The 24,713-nt window shown below is 43.3% G+C and overlaps 1 protein-coding gene across 18 annotated transcripts in view; it reads left to right on the top strand.

Annotated features, from left to right (window-relative positions):
* The window catches only part of RERE (arginine-glutamic acid dipeptide repeats), a 1,190,399-nt gene that overhangs the window by 448,784 nt on the left and 716,902 nt on the right, over positions 1-24,713 (top strand). For all 18 annotated transcript variants that reach the window (XM_085609712.1, XM_085609701.1, XM_085609709.1 and 15 more), the window contains exon 3: positions 21,389-21,459. In XM_085609712.1, coding sequence (XP_085465838.1) covers positions 21,389-21,459 — 71 coding nt within the window. The remainder of the gene's footprint in view (positions 1-21,388; positions 21,460-24,713) is intronic.

The raw sequence follows: 24,713 nt of genomic DNA, 5'->3' as shown, positions 1-24,713 counted from the left end.
TTCACAACCTTATGACCAATCAGAGGTTCAGATAGGATGGAAGGCTGTCATTTTTCCATTATCGCAGCTTCTGATGGAGCATAAGGGCTCTGGATTGATCTGCTCCAACTCACCATGATCTGACCTGCTGCGTTTCCTCACACTAGTGCTTCATGTGAGATATGTATTGCATCTGTGTGAGGATGTGCTGTACCAGCTCCTGCCGACACATGCACAATACAGCCAGTGGAGTCCTCTTCAGTTGCAAGATAGTACAGCTTTTACATGTAAACAAATGATCGATGAGGATAAGCTATGTTTTCATGTTAAGTTGTAAATTGTAAGCAAAAAGAGGATGAGTGAGGCGTGGTGATCTGGTGGGTCATCATACCATACTCTATCATGACATATCCTACTATACTATACCATACCATACAATGACAGGCCATACCATAAGTGACAGGTCATACCATATCATCTCATACCATACTATACCATACCATACCATGCAATGCCAATTATACCATACTATACAATAACCGGCTATACCATACTAATCTAATCTGACCAAACAATGACCGGCCATGTCATACCATACTGTACAATATCATGCCATATATCATACCATGGTGGTGGAAAAGTGTGGCTCAATGATTAGAGCGGCAGACCCTGATGCAGAGATCTAGCCCGGGACCAGGGTTTCCATTCCCCGCCTCGGAGGGTCTTGGGCTCAAAAATTCCACGGACCTGATAATTCTCGCCTCGGTGCCTATTCCAATCATGGAGTCCCACTTTGCAACTCTGGGCAATAGCTTGCTTAATCTCCACAACGGCCCCCACAACGCTAAGGATGCCTGGCCTCCACCTTGGGGGTGCCCAGGAGTGGACGCCTCACAGGGAAAGCCAGGATGCGTCCCTCCTGGGATGGGGTGGCCATATGGGAGAGGCGGCGATCAGAGGCCTCTGGTCTCCGGCGGAGTCTCGTCTCCACATCAACCTGTTGGAGTTGAGAGCGATCCGACTTGCACTGAAAGCCTTCCTTCCCTCTGTCAAGGGAAGTGTCGTGCAGGTGTTCACGGCCAACACCACCGCCATGTGGTATTGCAACAAACAGGGCGGGGTGGGGTCGTGGACCCTTTGTCAGGAGGCTCTGCGCCTCTGGACATGGCTGGAACACCAGGGCGTCACCCTAGTGGTTCAACATCTGGCGGGCTCTCTGAACGCCAGAGCAGACGAACTCAGCCGCCGGTGCATGATGGATCACGAATGGCGTCTGAACTCCGAAGTGGCGCAAGGTCTCTTTCAGCAGTGGGGAGAGCCTTGGTTAGATCTATTCGCCACCGAAGAGAACGCGCAATGTCAGCAGTTCTGCGCATTGGAATTTCCAAGGCGGCACTCGCTCGGCGACGCTTTTCGTCACGAGTGGAGTTGCGGTCTGTTGTACGCCTTTCCGCCTATACCACTTCTGCCCAGAGTGCTGAAGAAGATCAGGCACGACCGGGCCCAAGTCATCTTGGTGGCTCCGGATTGGGCACGAAGGTACTGGTATCCCGAGCTACTCAGTATGTTGACCGATCCTCCGATACGTCTGCCCCTTCGGGAGGATCTTCTGTCGCAGCAGCAGGGGTCGGTCCTCCACCCGAACCTGTCCAGCCTCCACCAGATTGAGCGGCGGCAGTTGATGCCATTTGACTTGCCTCCTGAAGTCTGTGATATTCTGGCAGCCAGGCGTCCCTCCACAAAGACGGTATACGCCTGCCGGTGGAACAAATTTGTGGCATGGTGCACAGCAAAGGCTGTGGATCCCCTTTCCGCCCCTCTTTCTGAGGTTCTACTGTTTCTTCTTTCTTTGGCACGGCAGGGCTCTGCCCTGGGCACCCTGAAAGGTTATCTTGCTGCCATCTCTGCCTTCTTGCGGCTTCCTGATCAGCCTTCTCTTTTCAAGTCCCCTGTAGTTACACGCTTTCTTAACAGGCCATGCCACAACATACTGTACAAGAGTGAGACATATACCATATAATGACAAGAAATACCATACTATACGACAGGCCATACCAAAATTGCTCAGGTAAAATTATGTGCTCTCAGAATTGTCCTAAGACGCTCATTAATGTGGTCAAAGAACTGTCTGACCGTAGCAAAGTGTCCCCTATGCCTCTTCTTTCCCACTCCCAATGTGTAGAACTGGCCCACTTTTTGTGGAAAAGGTGGTTGCAATTCAATCTCAATTGACGGTGAGTCACAGGGCAGGAATACAATTGGGGATTCCGATAGTGTTACTGGGCAATCCCCTTTAAGTGGTTCTAATCCTCCTCAGGATAAACCAGGGCCGGGCCGGCCCAAAAAATTGAGTCATGGCTTCAATTGGACCTTTCTACATTTCTGTCCATTCTGCAGTCAATCAAATCAGGCTGTCCTTTAGACCTGCTCCTGCCAGCTAAGTTGAGGCTTCTCGATCCTGACTTGTTGCAGCAAGTGGTGGTTGATTTGCTTAGTACCTTACTTTAAGAGGGCTGTGTTCCACGGTCCTGGAAACATGCTATGGTCCACCCACTTTTAAAGAAACCCAATCTTGATCCAACTAATTGGGCTAAATTTGGACCCATTTCCCTGCTGCCCATGTTTTCCAAAATGTGGGAAAAGCATGTAAACTCAGTTCACCACTTTTGTGAAACTTCAACAATTCACTCCTCTCAGTCAGGTTTTATGGCTGGATGCAGTACGGAGTCTACTCTCCTTTTTTTTTTATTTTTTTTATTTGTGGTTTGCAGTGAATATATACAAATGTCATCTCTTAACACAAAGTATCAGTGGAGAAAAAAAAAATATATATATATACATTCCAATTCATCAAATACATACATAACACAAATTCTGCCTTCTCTACACCTCTACAGACCTAGCCTCTCTCCATTTTGTTATAGGATCCCAAATACTTTGGCCGAAATCCCCTACTTTTTTCCCTTTCTGTGCGTAAAGAGAAATTTCTATATTATGCATGCCTAATGTTCTAGAAAGCCACATTTGAAAAGAGGGGGTACTGTTTCTTTCCAGCCTGCAGAAATTAGTAGTCGAAATACCGCCACAGAGATAAACACTAGCGCCTCTTCTGTTTTCTCTAATTTTAATCTTTTGTCGATACCTAGAACCATCAAGGTGGATGACATAAGTATTTTTTTCCCTAGGAGAGTCTCCCAAAATGTTTCTATCTCTCTCCGTATTCCTAGGAGAGATCCACATTTGAAAAACATATGAAGCAGGTCTGCCTCACCAACCTTGCACCTGGGGCAGGTATCATCCTCCCTTAAACCCCAAGCATATAACTTTGCGGGAGTGTGATATAAGTTAAACAGCGTTTTATAATGCTGTGCTCTAAAATTTGTAGAGCGAAATATTTTTCTGTTTAGTAGGAGGGTGAGGTCTAAGTCAATATCAGGATTTCCCAGTTTACTAGCCAGTGCTTCTTCTGTTCTACCTAAATCATCTTGTATTTCCTGACATAATATATTATAAAAAAAAACCCTGATCTTCTCACTCCCTTTAACCAACTGGTCTATAATGGAAAATTCATCTATGAATACTATCCTTGGTCTTACGGCCTTCAACTAGCTTATCAGTTTATTATACAATAGCCAGTGTTTTAAAGGAATACAGAATCTGGATTGTAGAACCTCAAATCCCAAGATCTGACCTCCCTGCGTTATATCACCAATTGTCTTAACTCCTAGATCTTCCCAGGCTTGTAGATTTCTGTCGACTACCATCTGGGGGAATATCCTAGAATTATATAGATGTACATATCTATTTATCTTTGGGATTAGACAAAACTTTGAAATTACTCTCCAGACCCCCCATGCACCTTCCAGTACCTTAAAGCGAGCCTTCCTGTAGTATCTACGATCAATTTCCCGCATTAAGAGACCGAATACTTTTCTACCGACCAGTAGCTCATATATTGAGGGAGGATTCTGACTGCCATAGACTACCGAATTTACTTGTTGATCTGTCCGGAAAAGAATAGACGTGTATCAATAGACATGACCAATGATACAGCCTCATATTCGGTAATCCCAGGCCACCCCTTTCCCTAGGAAGAGAAAGGAGATTAGTAGAACGCCTGACTCTCCCATACTGCCATACAAATTTTATAAACATTGATTCCAAACTTCTGATTATTTTTTCATCTATCAAAAGAGGTATGGCTCTAAATAGGTAAAGGACTTTGGGGAACATTGTCATTTTTATCACATTAACCCTTCCAATCAATGAAAGGTGTAAGGCATCGATTCTTTTAAAATCTTTTTCTATAGATTTATTCAATGGACCAAAATTCTCGTTCGTCTATGATTTTGTCGATTGAGGCATTAATTCTTACCCCTAAATATATCGCCGAATCTACAAATCTTTCATCTGTTTTGATAATATTTTTGGTACATATGATTTGTGTTTTAGATTCATTTACTAGATAACCTGAGTGTTCACCAAAGTCCCCCGCCATTCGTATCAACTCGGGGAGTGCTTGGTGCGGATCAGGCGTAATCACAGCCAGATCATCCGCATATGCCAAGATCTTAGTTTCGTGCCCCTGAGATATCACTGGTCTGATTCTTGGGCTACCTAATATCTTTTGAATAAACGGATCGATATATAGAGCGAAAAGGATTGGAGAGCAAGGACACCCTTGGTGCATACTGCGGTTTAATATTATGATATCAGAACTCTGACCCATAACTACAGCTCGAGCAACTGGATTAACATACATTGCTTTAAGTGCTCTTATAAATTTTTCTCCAAAGCCTCTTCCTACGAGAATACCCCAAAGGAAGTTCCAAACGACTCGATCAAAGGCTTTTTCTGCGTCGAGCAGGATTGGCCATCTCGTCACCCACTACAGACTGAGCATCAAACAAGATTGAGAAGAGAAGAGAAGACAGGAGCGAGGTCGAGAGGCTAATGAGAGAATTATCAGGAGCTGAGGAACAACACATTCTAGATATAACACAAGGCAGAGTGAGCACTGAAAGCCAAAAGAAACTGTTAGTAGTTAAAGCCGATCTACAGAAGTTGATAACATGTAGGGCAGTAAGTGAGTTTCAAACTTCTAGGCTTCAACGCTACGAAACCGGTGAGCAAGCTGGCAGAATTCTAGCATTACAAATTAAACAAGAAAGAGTTTGAAATAATATTACCAAAATTGAAGATAATGGGATTGAGTATACGGAAGCTAAGGATATTCTTCAGGTTTTTAAGAAATTTTATCAAGATCTTTACACTGCAGAAAATCTAGGAGGTCCCCGAGCCGCGTTCACTGATAATGGTCCTAGGCTTGATATTGCTGCCAAGGAAGAGTTGGAACAGGACATTAGCGAGAATGAGATAGCAATTGCTTTGCAGGAACTACCCACAGGCAAGGCCTCGGGTCCTGACGGGATCCCATCTGAGATGTATAAATGTATTGCTCCGGAGATTATCCCGCTTCTAACTGACCTATTTAATGGTGTGGCATTATCTGGGGTTACCCCAGATTCATGGAGGGAAACGAATATTGTGGTCTTTCACAAAAAGGGAAAGCCCAGGGAGAAACCAGGCTCTTATCGCCCTATTTCGCTAATTAATGCGGACACTAAATTATATTAAAACATTTTGGCAAAAAGGTTGGGCAGGGTCATAGGTCTCTTGGTCTCCCCGTGGCAACATGGGTTTGTACCAGGGCGGGGTACTACGGACCATACTAGGAGGGCAATAACATTGTTTGATGCTCAGTCTGTAGTGGGTGACGAGATGGCCATGATCCTGCTCGACGGAGTCTACTCTCCTAGGAGTCATGGAACATCTAAAATGACTCCTGGATGAGGGCAGAACAGCTGTGCTGATTTTTATTTGATCTCAACAGGTCCTTCGATACTGTCTCACCCCATCCTGGTGGATAGACTGGCAACATTGGGATTGATGAATCAGCCCAAGTGTGACTGTCCTGCTTCCTGAAAGATCGGTAATTCCAATTGTTCTCGTCCGAAGCAATGTCCAGGATCTGTGCCTTGACCTCTGTGGTACCCCAAGGTTCCGTGTTGAGCCCTATGTTGTTCAACTTGTGTGTTCGCCTTCGTGCGGATGTGATGTAGAGTTGCGGCGTGACACGGTTTTCACATGCAGATGAGACAAATCTTTTCTTTGTCAGCCACACAAGGGCACAATCCAGATGCCCTTAATTTCGGTCTAAGACGAGTTGCTTTCTGGATGGAATGTAACTTGCTTAAACACAATGGCGATAAAACAGTTCATGATGCTTGGTAAGAATCCATAGCTCTGGGGCCCACAACACTGACCTGAGTCTCTGAGGGCTTCCCCTACACTAGCCTCTAAAGTAAAAAGCTTGGGGTTTTGGCTGGATGAAAACATTTCTATGCGATCCCAAGTATCCAAAGTGGCCTTCACCTATTTTGCCGTGATGAAGTGGGTGAGGAAGATTATCTGGATCGCTCCGCATTCTTGACAAAGGATACTGATTCAGGCCTTGATACTCTCACAAGTAGTCTATGGTAACATTCTGTACATGGAAATCAACAAGACCTCTATTCGTCGTCTGCAAGTTGCAAGAAAATGCATCTTTGCCTCTCCTCCGCGGAATGCACTGGCTTCCAATTTGAAAAGAGTTCACTTCGAAATGTTATATTTTCAAGGCCTTGGCTGTGCTAAGTCCTTGCTATATTCAGGATCTGGTGACTCCCTATAGGCCCAGGCAGATATTGAGATCTGGGAATCGGGCTTAATGCCATGTGCCCAGAATCCTGCCTGGCGCGTATAGGAAGTTGCTTCTTTGCATACTTGGGCACAAAACTTTGGAATGCGCTCCCGGAATTTTTAAGACACTGCACATCTTTGTTGACATTTCACAAGAGCCTTAAGACCTGGTTATTTTAATCTTACAGATAGGCACGTCTACCTATGCTTAACCTATTGGGTAGCTGTGTGCTGTACAAGTAGAAATAATACCACACCATAACATGCTAGACCATGCACAGCAGCCACACTGCTGTTCAACATGGCTCAAAAAAATATTGATAAAGGCAATAGTTCTTGCATAGTTTGAGACTTGTTGGTTTTGCTAATTTCGGCTTCACTCTGCAGCATCATCTTCATTGTGTCGCCCCTGCAAAGCAAATATGTCCAAATGGCAAGAACTTTGGCCTTTGCTAATGCTTGTTATTAATTTGGGTAAAAAAAGTGCATTACTGAAAACTCATCTAACTGATTGATAGCTTTTCTTTTCTGAATCTAGTAGTTTGTGTGGACCCTCTATATTTATTTGTCTATCTGTATTCCTGTTTTTTCAGCCGTCGCCTCTACCCCCTACCATGTGTGAACAAGCTCAAGGCCTACACTTTTGCCCTTAAGGTGTCTATACATTGATGCCTCTAAGCTCTTGAGGCTCTGAGCTTTGTTAGCCGCCCCTCCCTCGTCTCGCCCAGAGGCACTTGATGATATTACTTTGTATTTAATCAATCAGAGTACTTGTAAAGCGTGCTACTTACCCGTGAGGGTCTAAAGGTGCTGGGGGGCGGGGGGCGGGGGGCGGGGCGCTTCTGCTCGACTACCCAGGTCTTGAGCAGTCTTCTGAAGGCGAGTAGGTCTTGGGTCTGCTGTAGGTGGGTAGGGAGGGTGTTCCAGGTCTTGGTGGCGAGGTAGGAGAAGGATCTGCCGCCCGAGGTTGTTCGTTGGATGCAGGGGACAGTGGCAAGGTTGGCGGAGCAGAGCTGGCGGGTGGGGGTGTAGAAGCTGAGTCTGCTGTTCAGGTATGCTGGTCCGGCATTGTGGAGTGCTTTGTGTGCGTGGGTGAGGAGCTTGAAGGTGATCCTCTTGTCGACTGGGAGCCAGTGTAGGTTTCTCAGGTGGGGAGTGATGTGGCTGTGGCGGGGGACGTTGACGATCAGTCGGGCGGAGGCGTTTTGGATGCGTTGTAGTCTTCGTTTGAGTGTGGCTGGGATTCCTGCGTAGAGTGCGTTGCTGTAGTCCAGTCTGCTGCTGACGAGGGCCTGTGTCACCGTTCTTCTTGTTTCGGTCGGGATCCACTTGTAGATCCTGCGGAGGGTGTTGGAGGAGGAGACGGCGTTGACCTGTTTGGAAATGGAGAGGGAGGAGTCGAGGATGAATCTTGGTTGCGTGCATGGTCGGTGGGTGTCGGTGCTGTTCCCAATGTGGTCGGCCACCAGGAGACTCCTCACTGTAGTCAAAATGAGATGTGAGAAAATGATTGATTGCTTTCCATTGGCCTCTATTATACCCTTGGCGCATTGCCATGATTCCTCATCTTGCGCTACCCAGAAGAAGCTGTTGCCTTTAGCACCTATTGCCGTTGGCTGCAGATAGCTTTAGAAAGCTGCTCATTCTTCCTGAAGGTGTAAACCAATGTTTACAGCATTGGTTTAATGCATGAGGATAGCTACTGCCCACTTTCTACATGATTATCTCATTTTGGAGAAGTTGATTCCTGTGTTAAAACCTTTATATTTCTACTGTTTTCTACATCGCCAAGCTGAACTGCTTTCCACATCGCATTGTATTTAGTGTTTGTGATTAAGGGATTTCAATTATTATCGAAGAAAGATGTGATTTGCTTTAAGGGTCGACAAACTATATTTCGAGACAGGGTGTGTATGTTTTGAGATTTTGTAAAACAGTGGTTCTTATTAACCTGTGGTTCCGAAACCCCTGGGGGTCCACAACACCAACTCAGTGAGTCTACGACTGCATAGAAAATAAAATATTAACAAATAACTTACGTTTATATAAATAAGGAAGCAGAATGTAACAAGGAATATTTTTAAATGTTCTGTTAATGTCAAGGATATTTGAAATTGTATGCTAAAAAGTACAATGGTGTCACCAGATTGATTTGTGGGAGCAGCGCATGTGCATCAGGCAGAATATAGTGTGGATGATGTTGACATCAGTTGAATTTAGAAAATCTCCAACCTTCCCACTAAAATTAACATTTGATTATTTTTTTGTTTATTTTTTAAAATATTATGTCATTTGTGTATTTGTTTGATGAATGCTTATTTCCGTAATTGTGCGTATTGTTTTGTGTTTCAAAGCAGCAAAAGCCAGAGTCTCCGGATTCCAATAATTATTCAGTGGGGGGTCCTAGGGTTACAGTAATGATTAAGTTGGGGGTCCATTAAAGTCAAAAGGTTAAAAACGACACCTGTAAAACGTTATGTAGGTCACTTTTCGCATATCTACATTTGTAAAGTGCTCTGTTTCTGTTTTGGACTTGGTCTTTGCTCTGCAAAACACAAACTTAATTCATAAATGCAAGAATGTAGTGTCATTTAGGGAAGGGGTGGTGGCTGGAATATGTATTCCAGGTAAAGATCTCATCTGTCCTTGGGCGGTTGTTTATGTAGAGATTACAAAGGAGGTCGGTGGGGTACATTACGTTTGTTTCCAAGCTGCAAACATCGATGTTGGTTATTTCTCAAGTTTTATAGTAACCGGAAGATAAGGAATTGTCACAGGTCAATGCTATGTCAGTCATTTGCCTTCACGTTTGTAAACCTGGTTTACCTTTGGTCACCACAGCCATGGATTGGGGCATGCTGCTGAAGTTAATTTTGGTTTAGGGTTATTTAGTAACTACTAATCATAGGTGTTATGGCGCCTCAAAAGAGTAGCACTTGTGTTATATACGCTATTTCTATGACGGTGCTAATGGGTGTAGAGAACCACAAACTCTACAGAGGGAAAACCAACATAAATTTCTTCAAATCCCCAGCACACGTAAATGTGTAGTTTACAACATTTCAAATCAGTACGGTAATAGACACATTATGTTAAGTAATTCAAAGGGTCATGAGTCTGATCTTCTTCTTTTCTTTATTCAAGATGCATTCTTTAGAAACATCACACCCAACACGTGTTTCGTCGTATTGGGAAAATACTGGTCCCACGACTTCCTCAAGGCTAGTTCCTTCTGTATCTTGTATTAGATGTATGGTACAAATTCCGGACCACACAGGGTTCTGTTCATGGACGGTGTTAATCGAAAACAAGATGCAGTCTCCTAATTGCGCGTTCACTATGCGTGTCTTATTCCTGGTACACCGTCCTCTCGAAGAAAATTTAGTGACCGAGCTGAGTGCAGCCGTCCTTATCCCGAGTGCAACACCGTCCGTGTGATTTGAAGTAAAGACTCCCAATGGGAAAGACGCTTGTGAAGGTCTAGTGTCAGCCAGGGTATTACAGATTGTTTGGGGTTTTTATATTGCTTCCAACCTCTTGTCCAGCTCTCACAGTGCATTCCAGACGTTCAGGTGAGTAGTGGCTACTACTGTAGTGCATGTGTGGGTAAAGGTGGTCGTCACATCTGTTAGTGTTTCCTTGTCTTGGTTGAGGCTTGCAGAGCATGTTCCATACTTTGTGCAGTGGTATGTTTTTACACTTGTGGGTTAAAGCAGAGGAATGTGAGGATAGGATCACAACTAGCATATACATTTATCTGCGGAGACACGGGTTCAATATTTGAGAAGAGATGGTCATAGTTTCTCTTTTGAGTTTTCTGTGATTGTTGTTTTTTTATCCCGGTTAGCGGGGTATCCCCCGAGCGTTTATGTCCGCGCAAAGAATGAGCCATCATCTCCTAACTTCGTGATGATTAGTGTCCTGGAGATACACCCTGGTCAGTGCTTTATTTTGTGTTAAGTGCTGTAAATCTGCTTTCACCTAGGAATCCCAGAATGGTTTCGAGGTGGTTGTTAAACTCGAGTTTGACAGGTTTTACACGGACTGCCAGTGTGTTCCTTTAAAAGGCGTAACTGCCTTATGATCGTGTCAGAGCCAAGGCCCAGTTGTGATTACTGCAATTTAAGTGCTGCCTGCGCAGGAGTGGGGCTCGTTTGCAGCACCCGTCTTCTAATCCAATGGATGAAAGCAAACAAAAATAATTACCTGCCCTCTGCCATGTCGAATGTAATTTGAGAGAGCTCAGCTTTTCCCGGCGGAAAATCTAATTCGGTTTACTATGAGGCTGCTGGGATTGGTTGCCGTGGTTTTCTTACAATTAGAAAGGGAAAATGTGTTCGTGTTGGGACTAAATAGCAGGCGCGCCACAAGGGGCTCGCCGCCGCCGCTGCTGCTGCTGCTTGGCCTCTGGTCATCCGCAGGCACAAGGTTGTGTCCGTGACACCCCGCTGCAATATTGGCCTCGGTCCCTGATTCACAGCGTATTCAATTGCAGACCTTTCGCCAACTTCTCAAAGGGCTTCTTCGGCGGTGCTCATTTGTGAACTGTATTGTCTTTTTTTTAATCTATTGCCATTGGCATCACTCCAGCGAGAAGAATAAAACAAGCATGTGCAATGCAATAGGTCTCGCATTTACGCGAGTTTGAGGTATTGACATTGCAAATGACAATGCCTTTTATTTGTTTTTGTTTATAAAACATGAATAAAAGACATTGTCTTTTGCAATGCCAATAGCTTAAACTCACGTAAATGCACCATGATAAATTGTGTTTTGACGGTATCTCTTGAAAACAACCAAGGGCTATAATAATGTGTGTACCTTCCTCCCCAAAGTTTTAGGATTACATGGACTGATTATGATGTTCCTTGAAAACATAAGCAAAATGACTGTCCAGGCCTCTGCACTCACATCTGAACACTTGAGTAATCCTGGTGTGTAATTGCGATGCAATGTTTCATCACACAGATTCAACATTCTCTATAAGAGGGCTCGGATAGTGACTGTATAGTCATTGCCCAGTCCCCTAAGACACAGTCTCACTGTGTTCCATCTGCATGAGTGCGGAATAACAAAGGAGGAGGTGGGTTTCTTTCAAGGTTAGTTTAATAAAAAACACGCATTGGTAAATGCATTCTGTTTTGCCCTTGTAATTAATAAGCTATTGTTTGTTGTAGGCTGTAGCATGGCGAATAGCTGTGCAATATGTCACTGAAAGTCTGAAGTGTTACGTCTTGTTTTTTTTTTTAAAGCAAGGCAATAAATTGTGCTGTTACATTAAAGAGGGGAGATTAGGTAAATGGGTTTGTACTATGATTAAAAAAAAAAACATGTACCTGACAACAAAATATTAAAAAAGCAGCGAGACGTACACGTGGCAGAAGAGTAACGAGAAACTGGACTTTTCTAGGTGCGCTCCGTGGACTCAGGGCACTGCCATGACTGGTGCTACAGGTCCCCGTCAGGCCTCCCTCCCCACATGAAGACACCTACCCTCCTCTTAAATGAAGACCCTTCTATAGTACCCCCATTTGTACTGATTGACTTCTAAGCACTTTCTAGTTCAAAGACACTTGACGGCACACGGCTTCCCTATAAAAAGAGCTCAGTTTGCAGGTGGATGAACAGACAGCATATGTATCATAGCGCTTCGAAGTGAATCGCCTTTAAGTGCTTCATGCCTAAAAGTAGTCAAAACCGGGGCTGCACCAGGATGAACACACAAATTAACATCGCTCTACCACAAAGTAAATCACTATGCACTTCCAATCCCAAACAAGGAAAGATAGTGGAGTTGGGTGGAAATCATACAGCAGATATTGGGAGGACGGTGAGGATGGGGGGGGGGGGGGGAGACAAACAATGGAGCGGGGCTGGAGGGTGCAACACAAGTGTGCAACGGGGAAGTGGGGATGGAGGAGTAACAACAGACGGAGAACGATAGGGAGATTGGGTTTTGTGTGGTCTGCATAAGAGTGGATGTTGATCCTCTTACTGCCATTTAAATTGACTGTTTACATGCATTGTTGACTTGTGCAGTCATGTCCAGTTTGCTGTTGATGATTATTCCGAAAATCCTGGTGTGGGTCCCCATTCGGCTGGCCACCAGTTGGAGTCCCGTGGTGAGATGTCTTTGCCGGAGGTCACTACTTTCATCTTGTCCTTGTTGAGTTTGAGACCAATGGCTTTCAACCAGTTAGCGACTGCGGTCATGTAGTCTGTGAACTTGTTTGTTGTGTTGGGAGTCTTGTCCGATAGGGAGATTGGGTTTTGTGTGGTCTGCATAAGAGTGGATGTTGATCCTCTTGCTGCCATTTAAATTGACTGTTTACATGCATTGTGTTTCCCAAGAAAGTACTCATCTGTAGATCAAGGAAAAAGGCTCTAGAGGAAAGGTGGTCTTAGAAGGAGCCTCCTGCTGGATCTCTGTTGACACAGTGGAGTCACAAACCTGTAAAGATGAAACCCATCCCTTCCTTCACAACTGCATTAGAGGTGGGGCTGGGCAGTGTGCACTGTGTGCTCCAGAAGGAATGCCGCTAGATTTTAGGGACAGTTTCACAAGGTAGTGCGGAATCAAGGAACGGTAGACTTGAGCACCAAGTTCTAGTACTGAAGCAGAAGAGTGTTTAGCCAAAGAGACTTGTGGATTGGAGCCTCATTGCCCTCACAAACATGAGTGCAGCTGGCAAAGTTGAGAGAAGCAAGGTATTGAAATTCTCTGTGTGGGACCACATCCAAACACACATACCCTGAAACCTGTCCATGGCAGAAAACCAGAGGCTATGGGGCCCTCAAGGATGAGCTGACCTCTAGTCACAACAATTGTTCTTCTGGAGGAAGGAGCAGACGCCAGCAGGTTCACAGAAAGAAACACCTTGAGTGTGACTACAGGGGTTTACGAGCCCTCCCTCCATGGTGCCCGATTGACCCGATAGTGGGTTACCTAGGGGCCTAATATCGTTAAGGGTTGACAAAGGTCAGCCCTACATTGATTTGTGGCAAGCACATCTGCAGTTGCCACACTTGGATCCTGTGTTTCTGTCCTGAAGAATGCAGTGTACTCGCATGAGCCATCAGGCAGAAACATGTTAACAGTGTGTGTGTGGTACTATTTTTCTTATCCCCACGTTGGTTTTTAATACCAAGTGGTATTCCTTGTAAATATAAAGGTCAGTTTGGCATATCATATTGGTTTTTAACCATTATATTTTACATGTCTGTTCTTAGTTCGAAGTACCTCCCTGATTTCAAGTGAAGGCCCGTTCCTGATCAAACTGGGATTTTGAAAAGCGTGGGGAGTTCTGTGATGAAGCATGACACCTGGTGGTGTGTGAGGACATCCAGTCACACTTATGTGTATGCCCAGAAGTAGATTATGAGGTGGAGCATTGGTTGCTATATGGGAATAAATTGTATCTTGGGTGGCTTAGTTGTGTTAAAATTGTGTGGAACCACAGTCTGCATTCACAGATTTGGTGCAAGCAAGGGGATTCCATACGAAGTGAAGCACTCAAGGGCAGAAATCTAGGCTGACCAACTGGGATACATGTTGGTGATTTAGGAGGCCAAAAATAGGAGGTTGCGCAATGGCAACCAAAATATGGTAGTAAAATGGGTATGAAGAGAAAATGGGGGGACTCAGTAAAAAAAGATTGACAAAAAGTTAAGAAGAAGGCTGCTTTACTTGTAGTTCCTACATGCACAAGATGGTGTTCTATCAGAACAAGCATCATGAAAGGACTGCGAAAACAGTAACAGGTAGTATGAGATTGTAGCAAATGTTGAGAATCGAGAGTGACACAAACATAACGAGAGTATCCATAGAGCATGCAAGATGACCAGAAGCAAATCGAAAACCAGGAATTCTACCAGAAACTATAGATCAGTTTGTGATTTAAGAAAAACATCTCTGGACATATTTATGAACCAGACATGAAATCTTTTTTTGGATGAATAGACAGTATAACTCATCAGCATGCATTTCAATAGGATGAAAAGCTAGATTTCTTGTTTATAATTACATGATTTTTGATCTCCATACATAGTGTGCTAGACAAGAGACTTTGACTATAATTCTCCATCCGCAGTTCTTGTACACATGATCGTACTCTGCCTCCTGAGTCCTACAGTGCCCTCCCCCCTCCAATTAAAACATCGTCCCCCATCAAAATATTGCAAAGGTTCTAAGACCCTCTTGGGCTCCAGAAATGAAATAGCAAATACGTTTGGGTGAGATACAAAGGTGAATAGAAGTATATCAGTCCTACATGAGCCCACTCTGCTCAAAATAAGACGATTTAACTCTTCTGACAATTGAATAATACTGCACTGACATCATATAACCAACCTAAGTGTAACAAAAGTAAATTACGTTATAGGGACAGGTTGGATGATAGAAGCCAACAAGTAAGTGGGTACATTGCCTGGTGACCTGCGGGCTACAGAGAAGGCGGCTGATCCGTCTAGCAGAAGGTGTCATTAGAGCGGGTGATCAAGCAAAAAACACATGACCCTTTGCCCTCACCTTTTAAAGTTTGCAGGGCCAGCCCACTGTCACCTCCTGCCCGCCTCCTGGCAGATGACCGTTTTCACTGGCAACTACGCAGCAAAGATATGCCGGAAAGTGATTTACCCAACGTCCTCAAGAAACCCACCCCCCCTTACACTTATTAAGGTGGGCACCTTACTGAGGGCCCTCTCCTGTGCCTCTGCGCCGCTGGTAACTTCGGTGCATCTAACCTTGGGAGCGCCATAGCTTAGAGGTTTGGGTTACATGTATCCAGAGTAGGCATAAGCAGGCTTCCACAAAGATGGAAAGGCTGCGAAATTGTAGCATCCTGCTTTTTCACAGACACCTTTATTTAGACTGTGATTTACTTTATTCAGTTATTTCTAACCATAAAGTACATAACTTGAATAGATACAAACATTAAGACACCCAACAAAATATAGAATCACACTTTCTACTAAAAAGCATGGTCTTTCTTTCTTTTTTTAAATACAATGTTAAAATTATGAACAGAATAGCAGCATTAAACTAAAGTAACATAAATTATAAAATAATACTATGACGTTCCGGGACGTGATCTTTTATGATTGGTCCCTTTCCTGTGTTCCCAGATTTACAGTCTCTTCTTTTGTTGTGTGACACGGGTTAAAACTATACTTGTTGGGTGCTTACAAAACATATAACTAGTAAGTCCATTATCTTTTTGTTGCACTTGGGTTGACTTGACTTTGCACTGAAAGCTATTGGTATTGGTCAGCTATACAGAGTAGATTTACCAGCGTGACACATTTTACTCCTCTGCATACCAGTGGAATGGAAGAGCTTCCCAACCAGCTAAAGACCGCTTGCCTGCTGGTATGTATTTTCAGCTCCAGGAAGATCGGCTTTAGCAGTATCTTCTTTTGTGCCATGACTTTTGGGCATGTGCATATGAGATGACTTATTTATTCCAATTTATAGTTGCATGATCTGCAAATTGTGTTTAGGTACCCACCCTTCCATGGTTGGAGGTCTTTGGAGTCCAATAAGCCAAAACGAAAGAGCATATAACTCTGATTGCTGTATTAAAAGGTGCAGTGACATATGCTTGAGGCCTGAAGTTGCTACAGAAGTTTATCGCTGCCCATGTGTGCCACCGCTTTGCAAGAATGTTTTTATCTCGTAGGAATGACAACTTGTTTAATTTGAAATTACTAATCTTGGCAAATGCAGCTTGAGCAATCTTGTTGTCCCATGCTTCTTGTAACTCTAGGTCTACCACAGCTTTCTCGAGATAGGCACTGCATGAGTTGGCTTGTTTTCTCTCCATTTGAGCCTTTATCTCAAGCCAGCATTGATTATTCAAGGTTATACACTCTGCGGCACAAAGTCTCCTGCACAGTTTCACAAAGGTGTTGATTCACTGTTATTGCTGGTTCAGGAGACCGAATTCCAAGCGTACTTGGGTTGGGGAGGACGATTTGGGAAGACTGAAGACTGCTTTATAGACCTGTGTTTGGAGCAGATTTAGGATAGCGATCTCCTTGCAATATTCCCAAACCGTACGTCTAGGCGGGTAGAACTCGTGCCGCCTTCACGGTCAAGAGATGGCTATTTGATAGAGCGCTTTCTTTTTCAAAAGTTTGAAGGCGTATATTAAAGACTGGGCTTTTGCTTGTAATGTCGTAATTTGGTTGGTAAAGGACAGTTGGCGCCCCAAGGTGATTTCCAGGTATTTATATGAATGTTCTGACTCAACTTGCTTGCCTTTAAAGAACCACTTGTGCCTATTATATTTGAAGTCCACTAGACACACTACTGTAGTTTTCTGCAGGTTCAGCTCTAGCCCTTGTTGCTCGATATAACTTGCCAGTTCTTTTCGATCACTCTTTGCAAGCCGATTGGTGTTTGGCTTAGGACGAGAATGTCATCAACATATTGCAGGCATAGGATTTTTCTCATTTGCCAGAATAGGTGGATGGCTATCAACATTTGTTGGGTAGCTGTTCATGTCCATTTTTGGTGTTAATCTTTGAAGTGATTTTGCTCTTTCAGTTTTGACCAAAGGCGTTTGTGCGGTATTCGATCGAATGCCGATTTGAGGTCAGTAAAGAAGACAAACAGCCTAGTTTTCCTCCTTATTGCGTTCTCTGTCAAGATGCCAAGAGTTGCTAGGTTAGTTGCGGTTCCCATGCCGGGTCTAAACCTGGTTTGGGTTTTTGGTATCAATTGTTTTTCCTCTATCCAGTCTTGTAGATCTTGTAAGATAAAAGCGGCATAGAGTTTAGCGTCCACGTCTATTAGAGCTATCAGCCTGTAATTGCATGGCGACATGTGACTTTAATTTTTGTATATTGGGTGGAAAATGTTCCCCTTCCAAGACGTTGGTTGTTACGCTGTAACTGAAATAAATGTGATTAAAAAGAGGTGCTTGGTACTTGGACCAAAAGCCCATATTTTGCTTCAATAATGCGTTTGCCAATCTGTTGGGTCCTGTACTTTTCTGTTTTTAGCTCCACAGTAGACCCCTCGTTACGCTGGCTTTGTTTTGGTTCAACGTTATAGAGATGGGTATACCCAAAATCACTGGGACCTGGGTGTAGAACAGTATAGAACGTGATGGTCCCAGTACTGTTACATCAAAACAGTGTAAATGAAAACAATAAAATTGTATCAAAAACAATTAATCAAAAAGGAGAGTTAAATGGTGCCCAAGTGTTATTTATTCACACTAAGCACCTGATGCAAATTTTAAGGAAACATTTTACAGAAAACATTAAAAAACAAATTTGATGTGCCCAACTAAGTGGAAGGGGAGGAAGGAAATTGACTTTAGTGAGGCAAGTGACAAACAAAACCAGAGGGTATCACAATCAAATTGGTAGGCATGCTATTCAGTGCCACACATTCCTAACACAGTCCATATCAGATAGATTACAGTCATTTACGTAGCCATGTACAGTAGAAAATCACAGTGCGGCATGCGCTGTTGGTGATATTGGCATCAGTAACGTGTCGCCCTTTCGACCCCTGAAACTATGTAGGTTTTTTCTAATCCTTACTGTCGGGATCTTCCTCCGGACAGATGTGAAAGTGAAGGGAGAGGGGCACCGTATCTGATAAAGGAGAGGCCTTGTAGGCGCAACGTTTCGTCAAGGACGATGGGGCTTCGGAGGCTCCGATAAATGTAGGATGAGGGAGAGAGTGAAGAGCACTCAAAGAAGGGGGATGAAATCCATATTATTTCTCCAAAACCGTGTTAATACTGCTAGGAAAGCTGTGGCCAAACCATCGGTCAAGAATTGAGAACAGTCACGGTTTACTTCAAAGATTAGATTCTATTTTTCCTCGTTGGTCAATCGTCCCTCATAAAATGAAGGGACGATTGACCAATGAGGAAAAATAAAATCTAATCTTTGAAGTAACCCGTGATTGTTCTCACTTCTTGACCGATGGTTTGGCCACGGCTTTCCTAGCAGTATTGAGGAAGACCCCGCCAGTAAGGATTAGAACAAACCTACATAGTTTCAGGGGTCGAAACATCGACACGTTACTGATGCCAGTATCACCAACAGTGCATGCAGCACTGTGATTTTCTACTGTACATGGCTACGTAAATGATTGGAATCTATCTGATATGGACTGTTAGGAATGTGTGGCATTGAATAGCATGCCTAACAATTTGATTGTGATACCCTATAGTTTTGTTTCACTTGCCTCACTACCTCACTTAAGTCACTTTCCTTCCTCCCCTTCCACTTAGTTGGGCACACCAACGATGTTTTTTAATGTTTTCTGTAAAATGTTTTCTTAAAATTTGCATCCGGTGCTTAGTGTGATTAAATGACACTTGAGCACCATTTAACTCTCCTTTTTGATTCATTGTTTTTGATACAATTTTATTGTTTTCATTTACACTGTTTTGATGTAATAGTATTGGGACCATCACATTATATTTTGTTTTGGGTGAGGCATCTGGTTTCCTGGAGGGGAATGCTTTCGTCATTTCTTCTCTTGGATCTGCTGTGATCGGTTGACGTCTGTCTTCTCACAAATGCTGGGGAGGGAATATATTTATCAAACGTGCGCTTCCAGGTTTCCTCTGAAATGCCTGCATTTCGATGGCGAGTCTGTCCCTTGGTTAGACCATTAATTGTACTCCAAAACACTTTGCTATTGAGCTTATATGAGCTGATGCTATAAGTGAATCTATAATTATTGCTGCCAATATTTGCATTCCAGGAATGTACACAAGTAATGAACAAGAAACCCTGACAGATAAGTGATTGGTTGGACCATGGAAATGCTACGGCTTCCTCCTGTCAGCTCGAGATGCATTTCATCACCAAGGTGAAAGTGTGACTACACCGCACAGTCAAATGGAGGCCACTCCATTTTGTAATTGTGAAAAAGAGACCGGATGTATAATATTATAAACTACATAAAAAAAGACGTACAAATTGCTTCGGCTTTTTTCCTAGTGTTCAATCAGAGATCGAAGTGAGATGAAAGGCGTGTGAGTGGGTGAAGAGGACTTTACGTGAAAATGAGCCAATACTAGTTTTCTCCCCTGGGGAAATTGAAGATAGTCATTGACACAAAGGAGTATGTTTTATGGAGAGTTTAATGGTGATATGACAGAGAAATTCCCTATAGCCCTCGGAGAGTATTACGAACAGCAGAAGATGGCAAATGTATTCTGAAAACGGTAACAAGTAGCAACATATACCTGAGAAAAATAAGGATGTCTTGCTACTAGAAAAGAAAACAAAGGAAGTACAAGAGCTAGAAACAGCTCACCATCCCCTACTGCTAACTACTGGGTAGCAGCCATATACCACCTGGTTAGCCCAACTCTTGTCAGGAATGTGCATGATTTTCACTCTCTGTTTACACCTCCCTCCCTCTACAGTCTCCTCTCCTAGGTAGGGCAAGCCCACAATTTGAATTAGCAAACACAAAAAACAGAGTGTACCCAGAAGCGTTGCAAGGATATGTACCTATGCCCTTTTACAACAGGGTTGAAAGCGGCTTCCTTGAATAACACGAGCAGTAATCAGTCGCACACCCAGTGGAAGGCCAACGTTCAACAAGAGCAGTTGTTCATTATTATGAATGATGAAATGTTAGTGTAATGTTTTTAATCATTTATTTGTATATGATTTAAACAAATGGCTGTAAAAATATTTTAAAATATCGATATCTCTCTGCAACAAAAATAATATTCATTATTCTGGTTGAAGGCAGTATGACGTGTGCGCTAATGGGAAAACCTAAGTTTGCAAGGTATAGCGTTGTTGCTGAAGCCCAAGAGTACTGGAGGATAGCTGCCAAAGTTTCGTAGTCCTTTTCTGTAGCACAGAGTTATCTTTGCTTGTGAAAGCCCAAGTCGAAATGGAGGCACACTGTTTCAAATTTAAGACAACATAAGAGGGTAGAGTTACTGCGCTGCCATCAGTTCCTTTTTGCCCGAGCTACTCGAGTGGAGGTGGCAAAGGGCGCAGGTGGGAGTGGGGGAACACTCTTCGATACAAAAGAGGTTGCGAACTGATTTATTTACTTTGCCTTACTAAAACGCTTGGGCACAACTTTGAGTTTTTAATGGGGCCTGGAAAAGGGTAATCGTGAAGTGGGACAGACTGTAAACCAACGCGGAGTGTTGTTGTGGACCGTTTGTGGACAGGGTATATGTATGCTTTTAGATTTTATGGATAGCAATTACTGTCTGCTTATTCAGGATTTGATTAATGGACTAGAACAGAAACAAAAAGTTCCAGTATGTTTATTCAAGCTTGCTGTACCAATTTTCACCTTGACCTCAAGCCCTTGGGCAGCCCTGTGGTATTTGCGAGGTGTACACTTCGGAAATACCCGCTTCAAAACACAACTACGTGCATCTTTTTCTGGACAAAGTATGGTCGAATGCAGACATTTCTGATTCTTTGCTTTCTATCCTATATGGATTATAAGTCAGTGTTTTTCTAAGACATTACCTTGTTCATGGGTACTTGATATATCAACTAAAGTACATTTGTTTATTTTAACTGCGCAGTTTATTTCAATTGCGTGTTCGGTTTCATTCTAGCTAGTGTGCAGCAGTATTTCATTTGAAAATTCAGTTCTTTCCGTCACAAAACTTAATTAACGCTTGAAAACCATCCGTTTGTTCTTTTTCAGACTGTGTTTATATTGAGTCTCGAAGGCCCAACATGCCATACTTCATATGTAGCATCCAGGACTTCAAACTGGTAAGTGCCTTTGTCCAGGTGCTTATTTGATCTGAGTGATTGTCTAGTTTCATTTTTCATTCCGATGTGTTTGGTTAACAAATGTGTGGGCACTTGGTCTTACAGCTCCATTACTGTTATAAAGTGTGTCAGTTTAATTAAATTCAATATTTTCCCTTTAAAGCCTGTAGAATGTTTTATGGCTCTGTGACTTGCATAGTGCTTCTGACCACCGTCAGTTGTAGTTCTGGGTCTTGTTGCTGCACCTCGCCGTTCGGGAGCTTGTGAACTGTTATGGGAACTGTTATGGTGGAAAATGAACATTATTTCCATCATTGCAGAGTGTGGTCTCGCTATTCTTCAAGCATTGTATAAGGGCCAACTCTTTCTGTAACTCTAATTCGCAAATTCTAAGTGCGTAGTATCCTGTGTCCCCATTTCCTGTATGGCTCAGCTGGTGTCTGTAATGATGAATGAATGATGCAATATAATAATCTTGGTGTATGGTCTGGAGTGGAAGCTAGGAGATAAGGGCACTTTGAATAAGAAAGGAAATATTCCTACCAGAGTGATTCCAGTCTCTTGTATGAAGACCCTCCAATTCCAGCATTTAGGCGATGAGTTAAGGACCTGTGTGAAAATGCAGCAAGACTCTGGTGGCAGTTGGGAGCCATTACTGGCAGGGGTGCAGACCTGTCAGGAGGAGGATGTCCCTGTGACCATGGAGGACTAGTTTCGGGCCACCCACTCTCAAATGGTGTCAATTGAGGCTGCCTGGCAAGAAGTTGACTGTAGCATAAGATAGACCCCTTTGGAGAGTCTTATGTGCATTTTGCATATTTTGTGAAACTGTGCAGCAACAGGTAAATGGGGACTCTCTTATCACTCTCGAAGAGGAGAGTCTCGTGATTGGAACCATAACAGTGCAGCTTGCTCCAATGTCCTGGATTTCAAAACTAGGTATCAGAGTGGAGGTGCTGATTATGTACACTTGAACTACACGAAGGAGAGTAGCATTATGTTTTTGTTTTGTGATGGGTCTGGAGACATTAAAGAGACTACCCAAGGCCTCCCGGTTAGTTTAGAAAGAGAAGTAGGACTGACTTAAAGGACATTGGCGATAGCAATGAGAGTGTATTGCTAGAGGATATGCGGTATCCTGAAGTAAGACCATCACCTACCTGGCATTTGTCCAATTGTAATGTTAAAATATAAGTCAGTTAATTATTCAACGGGTTATTTGGAATTCATAGACTGTGTATTATTCTATTTGGCTGTTAAGAAAAGTGCCTTGTTTTGAAACAGTTTGATTGGCGACTCTTGTGTATTGACATGTTGCATATTCTTGGTAATGCATGTGTCTACTTAGTAGATTTCTTTGTAAGTTATCTTCTGTTTGGGAATTTTAGTTTATGGTAATGGCTGTGGTGTGCTGAGTGCTTAATAATGCAAGCCTGGTGGGGCACATTCAAATTATCCACCTGTAGGTTATTTTAAGACCATACTGTGAGCATTTACTTTTGCCCTCTGTATGTTTTGGTATGATGCAGTCTAGTTAGCAGTGTGGGGAAGAGTGTTTAGGACCAATCTGTGTGCTGTTTTGTAGATATGTGCTGGTTGTGCATGTCATAGTATTGCAGATGTGGGAAAGAGTTGTACCCCATAGCGAAAGATACATATGTAGTTCACTTGTGTGTTGCTGTGATCTGGGGAAAGAACAGTACCCTATTGCTAGAAGTAGCATGCAGGGAGTACTGTATAGTGTGTACGGATGAGGAAGAGTAGTATTCTTTCTGTGAGAAGTTGCATGGGGGGGACCCATGGTGTGCTGATTTGTAGAAGAGTATTAGCTTTTTGTGAGGTTGCCAAGGACGTCTCCTATGGAGTGAAAGTGTGGGGACTTGTAGTAGTTAGTACCTGTTGTGAATAGTTGCATGATGGAGTACCCCATGGTGTGCGATATGGAAGAAGAGAAGTGACATATTGCAAGAGGTTTATGGGGAAGTACCCGTAGATTGAAAATGTAGCGAAGTCTAGTACCACTGTGTTGTAGGTGAATAGCCACATGTTTCGCCTTTGTGTTTTGCCATCAGTCACTTTACAAATGGGGAAATTTGACAGAAGGGTGGTACAGCAGGCAGAGTACACTTGTTCTTGTATGTGGTGCGTTTTATTTAGTTTGCATGTAATGGAGTCAGTCAGTGTTGTGTTTGAATGGTAGTGTTTGATCTAGCTCTAGTGTGATACAGTGAAGTATTTATTAACCTGTTGATGTGGTTTGTGTCACTTGTATTACCAGACTGCTCTGGTGTTTGTTGTGTTTTGTAAATTTTTCAGTATGTGTCTGCTGGTGGCAGTCATCATTTGTGTTAGAAGACGTCCTCATTTTCAGATTTTTTTCTTTTGCGGTACTGTGTTCAGATTAACCCCTTGAGTGCCCATGACGAGATGGTCTCGTCATGGGCCGCGGTTGCGCTGTGCCCATGACGAGACTATCTCGTCATGAACCCCGCCCGCTAATTCAACGCCCGGCACAGGGCGGGGAAAGGGCGGGGCACACAAGGGGTTAATGTCCGGATTTACTAAACTTTTGTGTCTGGGTTGCGTCACTTTTGTGGAGCAGCCCGATGCAAAATCCTTTTTGGCATTTGCTAAACCATACAAAGTTGATTTGCATGGTTTAGCAAATACAAAGTAACACAAGACAGCGCATATTGCTGCCTTGCGTTACTTTGCATTAGGTAGGCAGATGTTCCATGCATCCACCCATGTATTTTGACAAAGCAAAGATTTACAAAGACTTGTAAACTTCGGTTTGCTCCAAACATGATACATCTACCAGGCAGACCCGTACCAAGGAAAAATACTTTTTTCTCCTTGTTACTTTCTCCTTCCATGAGAGAAAGAGGAATACGGATCTAAAGATAGTTTTTGTGCAGGAACGGGTCCCTTCCTAAACATAAAACAATCCAGCATGTCTTTCTGTGTTGTGTGAAAGATAAGTAAATCTGTCCCATACTGCTTTCTTCAGCCTGTCTATTGGTCATATTGGTCTGGGCACTAATGCAACTCGAGGGTGGGTGTGTTGCCGTGATGGGCTGCACTTTTGTGTGTGGTGGAGTGCTTTCTTCTTCTTCTGGGGTCGTATGTTCCTTGTGGAAGATGGATAAAGTGTGAGTTTGTTGTGTCATTCTCAGCTGCGTAGTTTAAGGTGATATCGAAGTTTGGGGACTTTGTTTATTAATTATGTTGTGAGGACGGGTTTTGTTTTGGGT

The sequence above is a fragment of the Triturus cristatus genome, chromosome 1_2 (genome assembly GCF_964204655.1).
Source record: "Triturus cristatus chromosome 1_2, aTriCri1.1, whole genome shotgun sequence".
Taxonomy (NCBI): Eukaryota; Metazoa; Chordata; class Amphibia; order Caudata; family Salamandridae; genus Triturus; species Triturus cristatus.
Note: the sequence above shows the minus strand (reverse complement) of the source record. Positions and strands in the feature narration are given on the sequence as shown.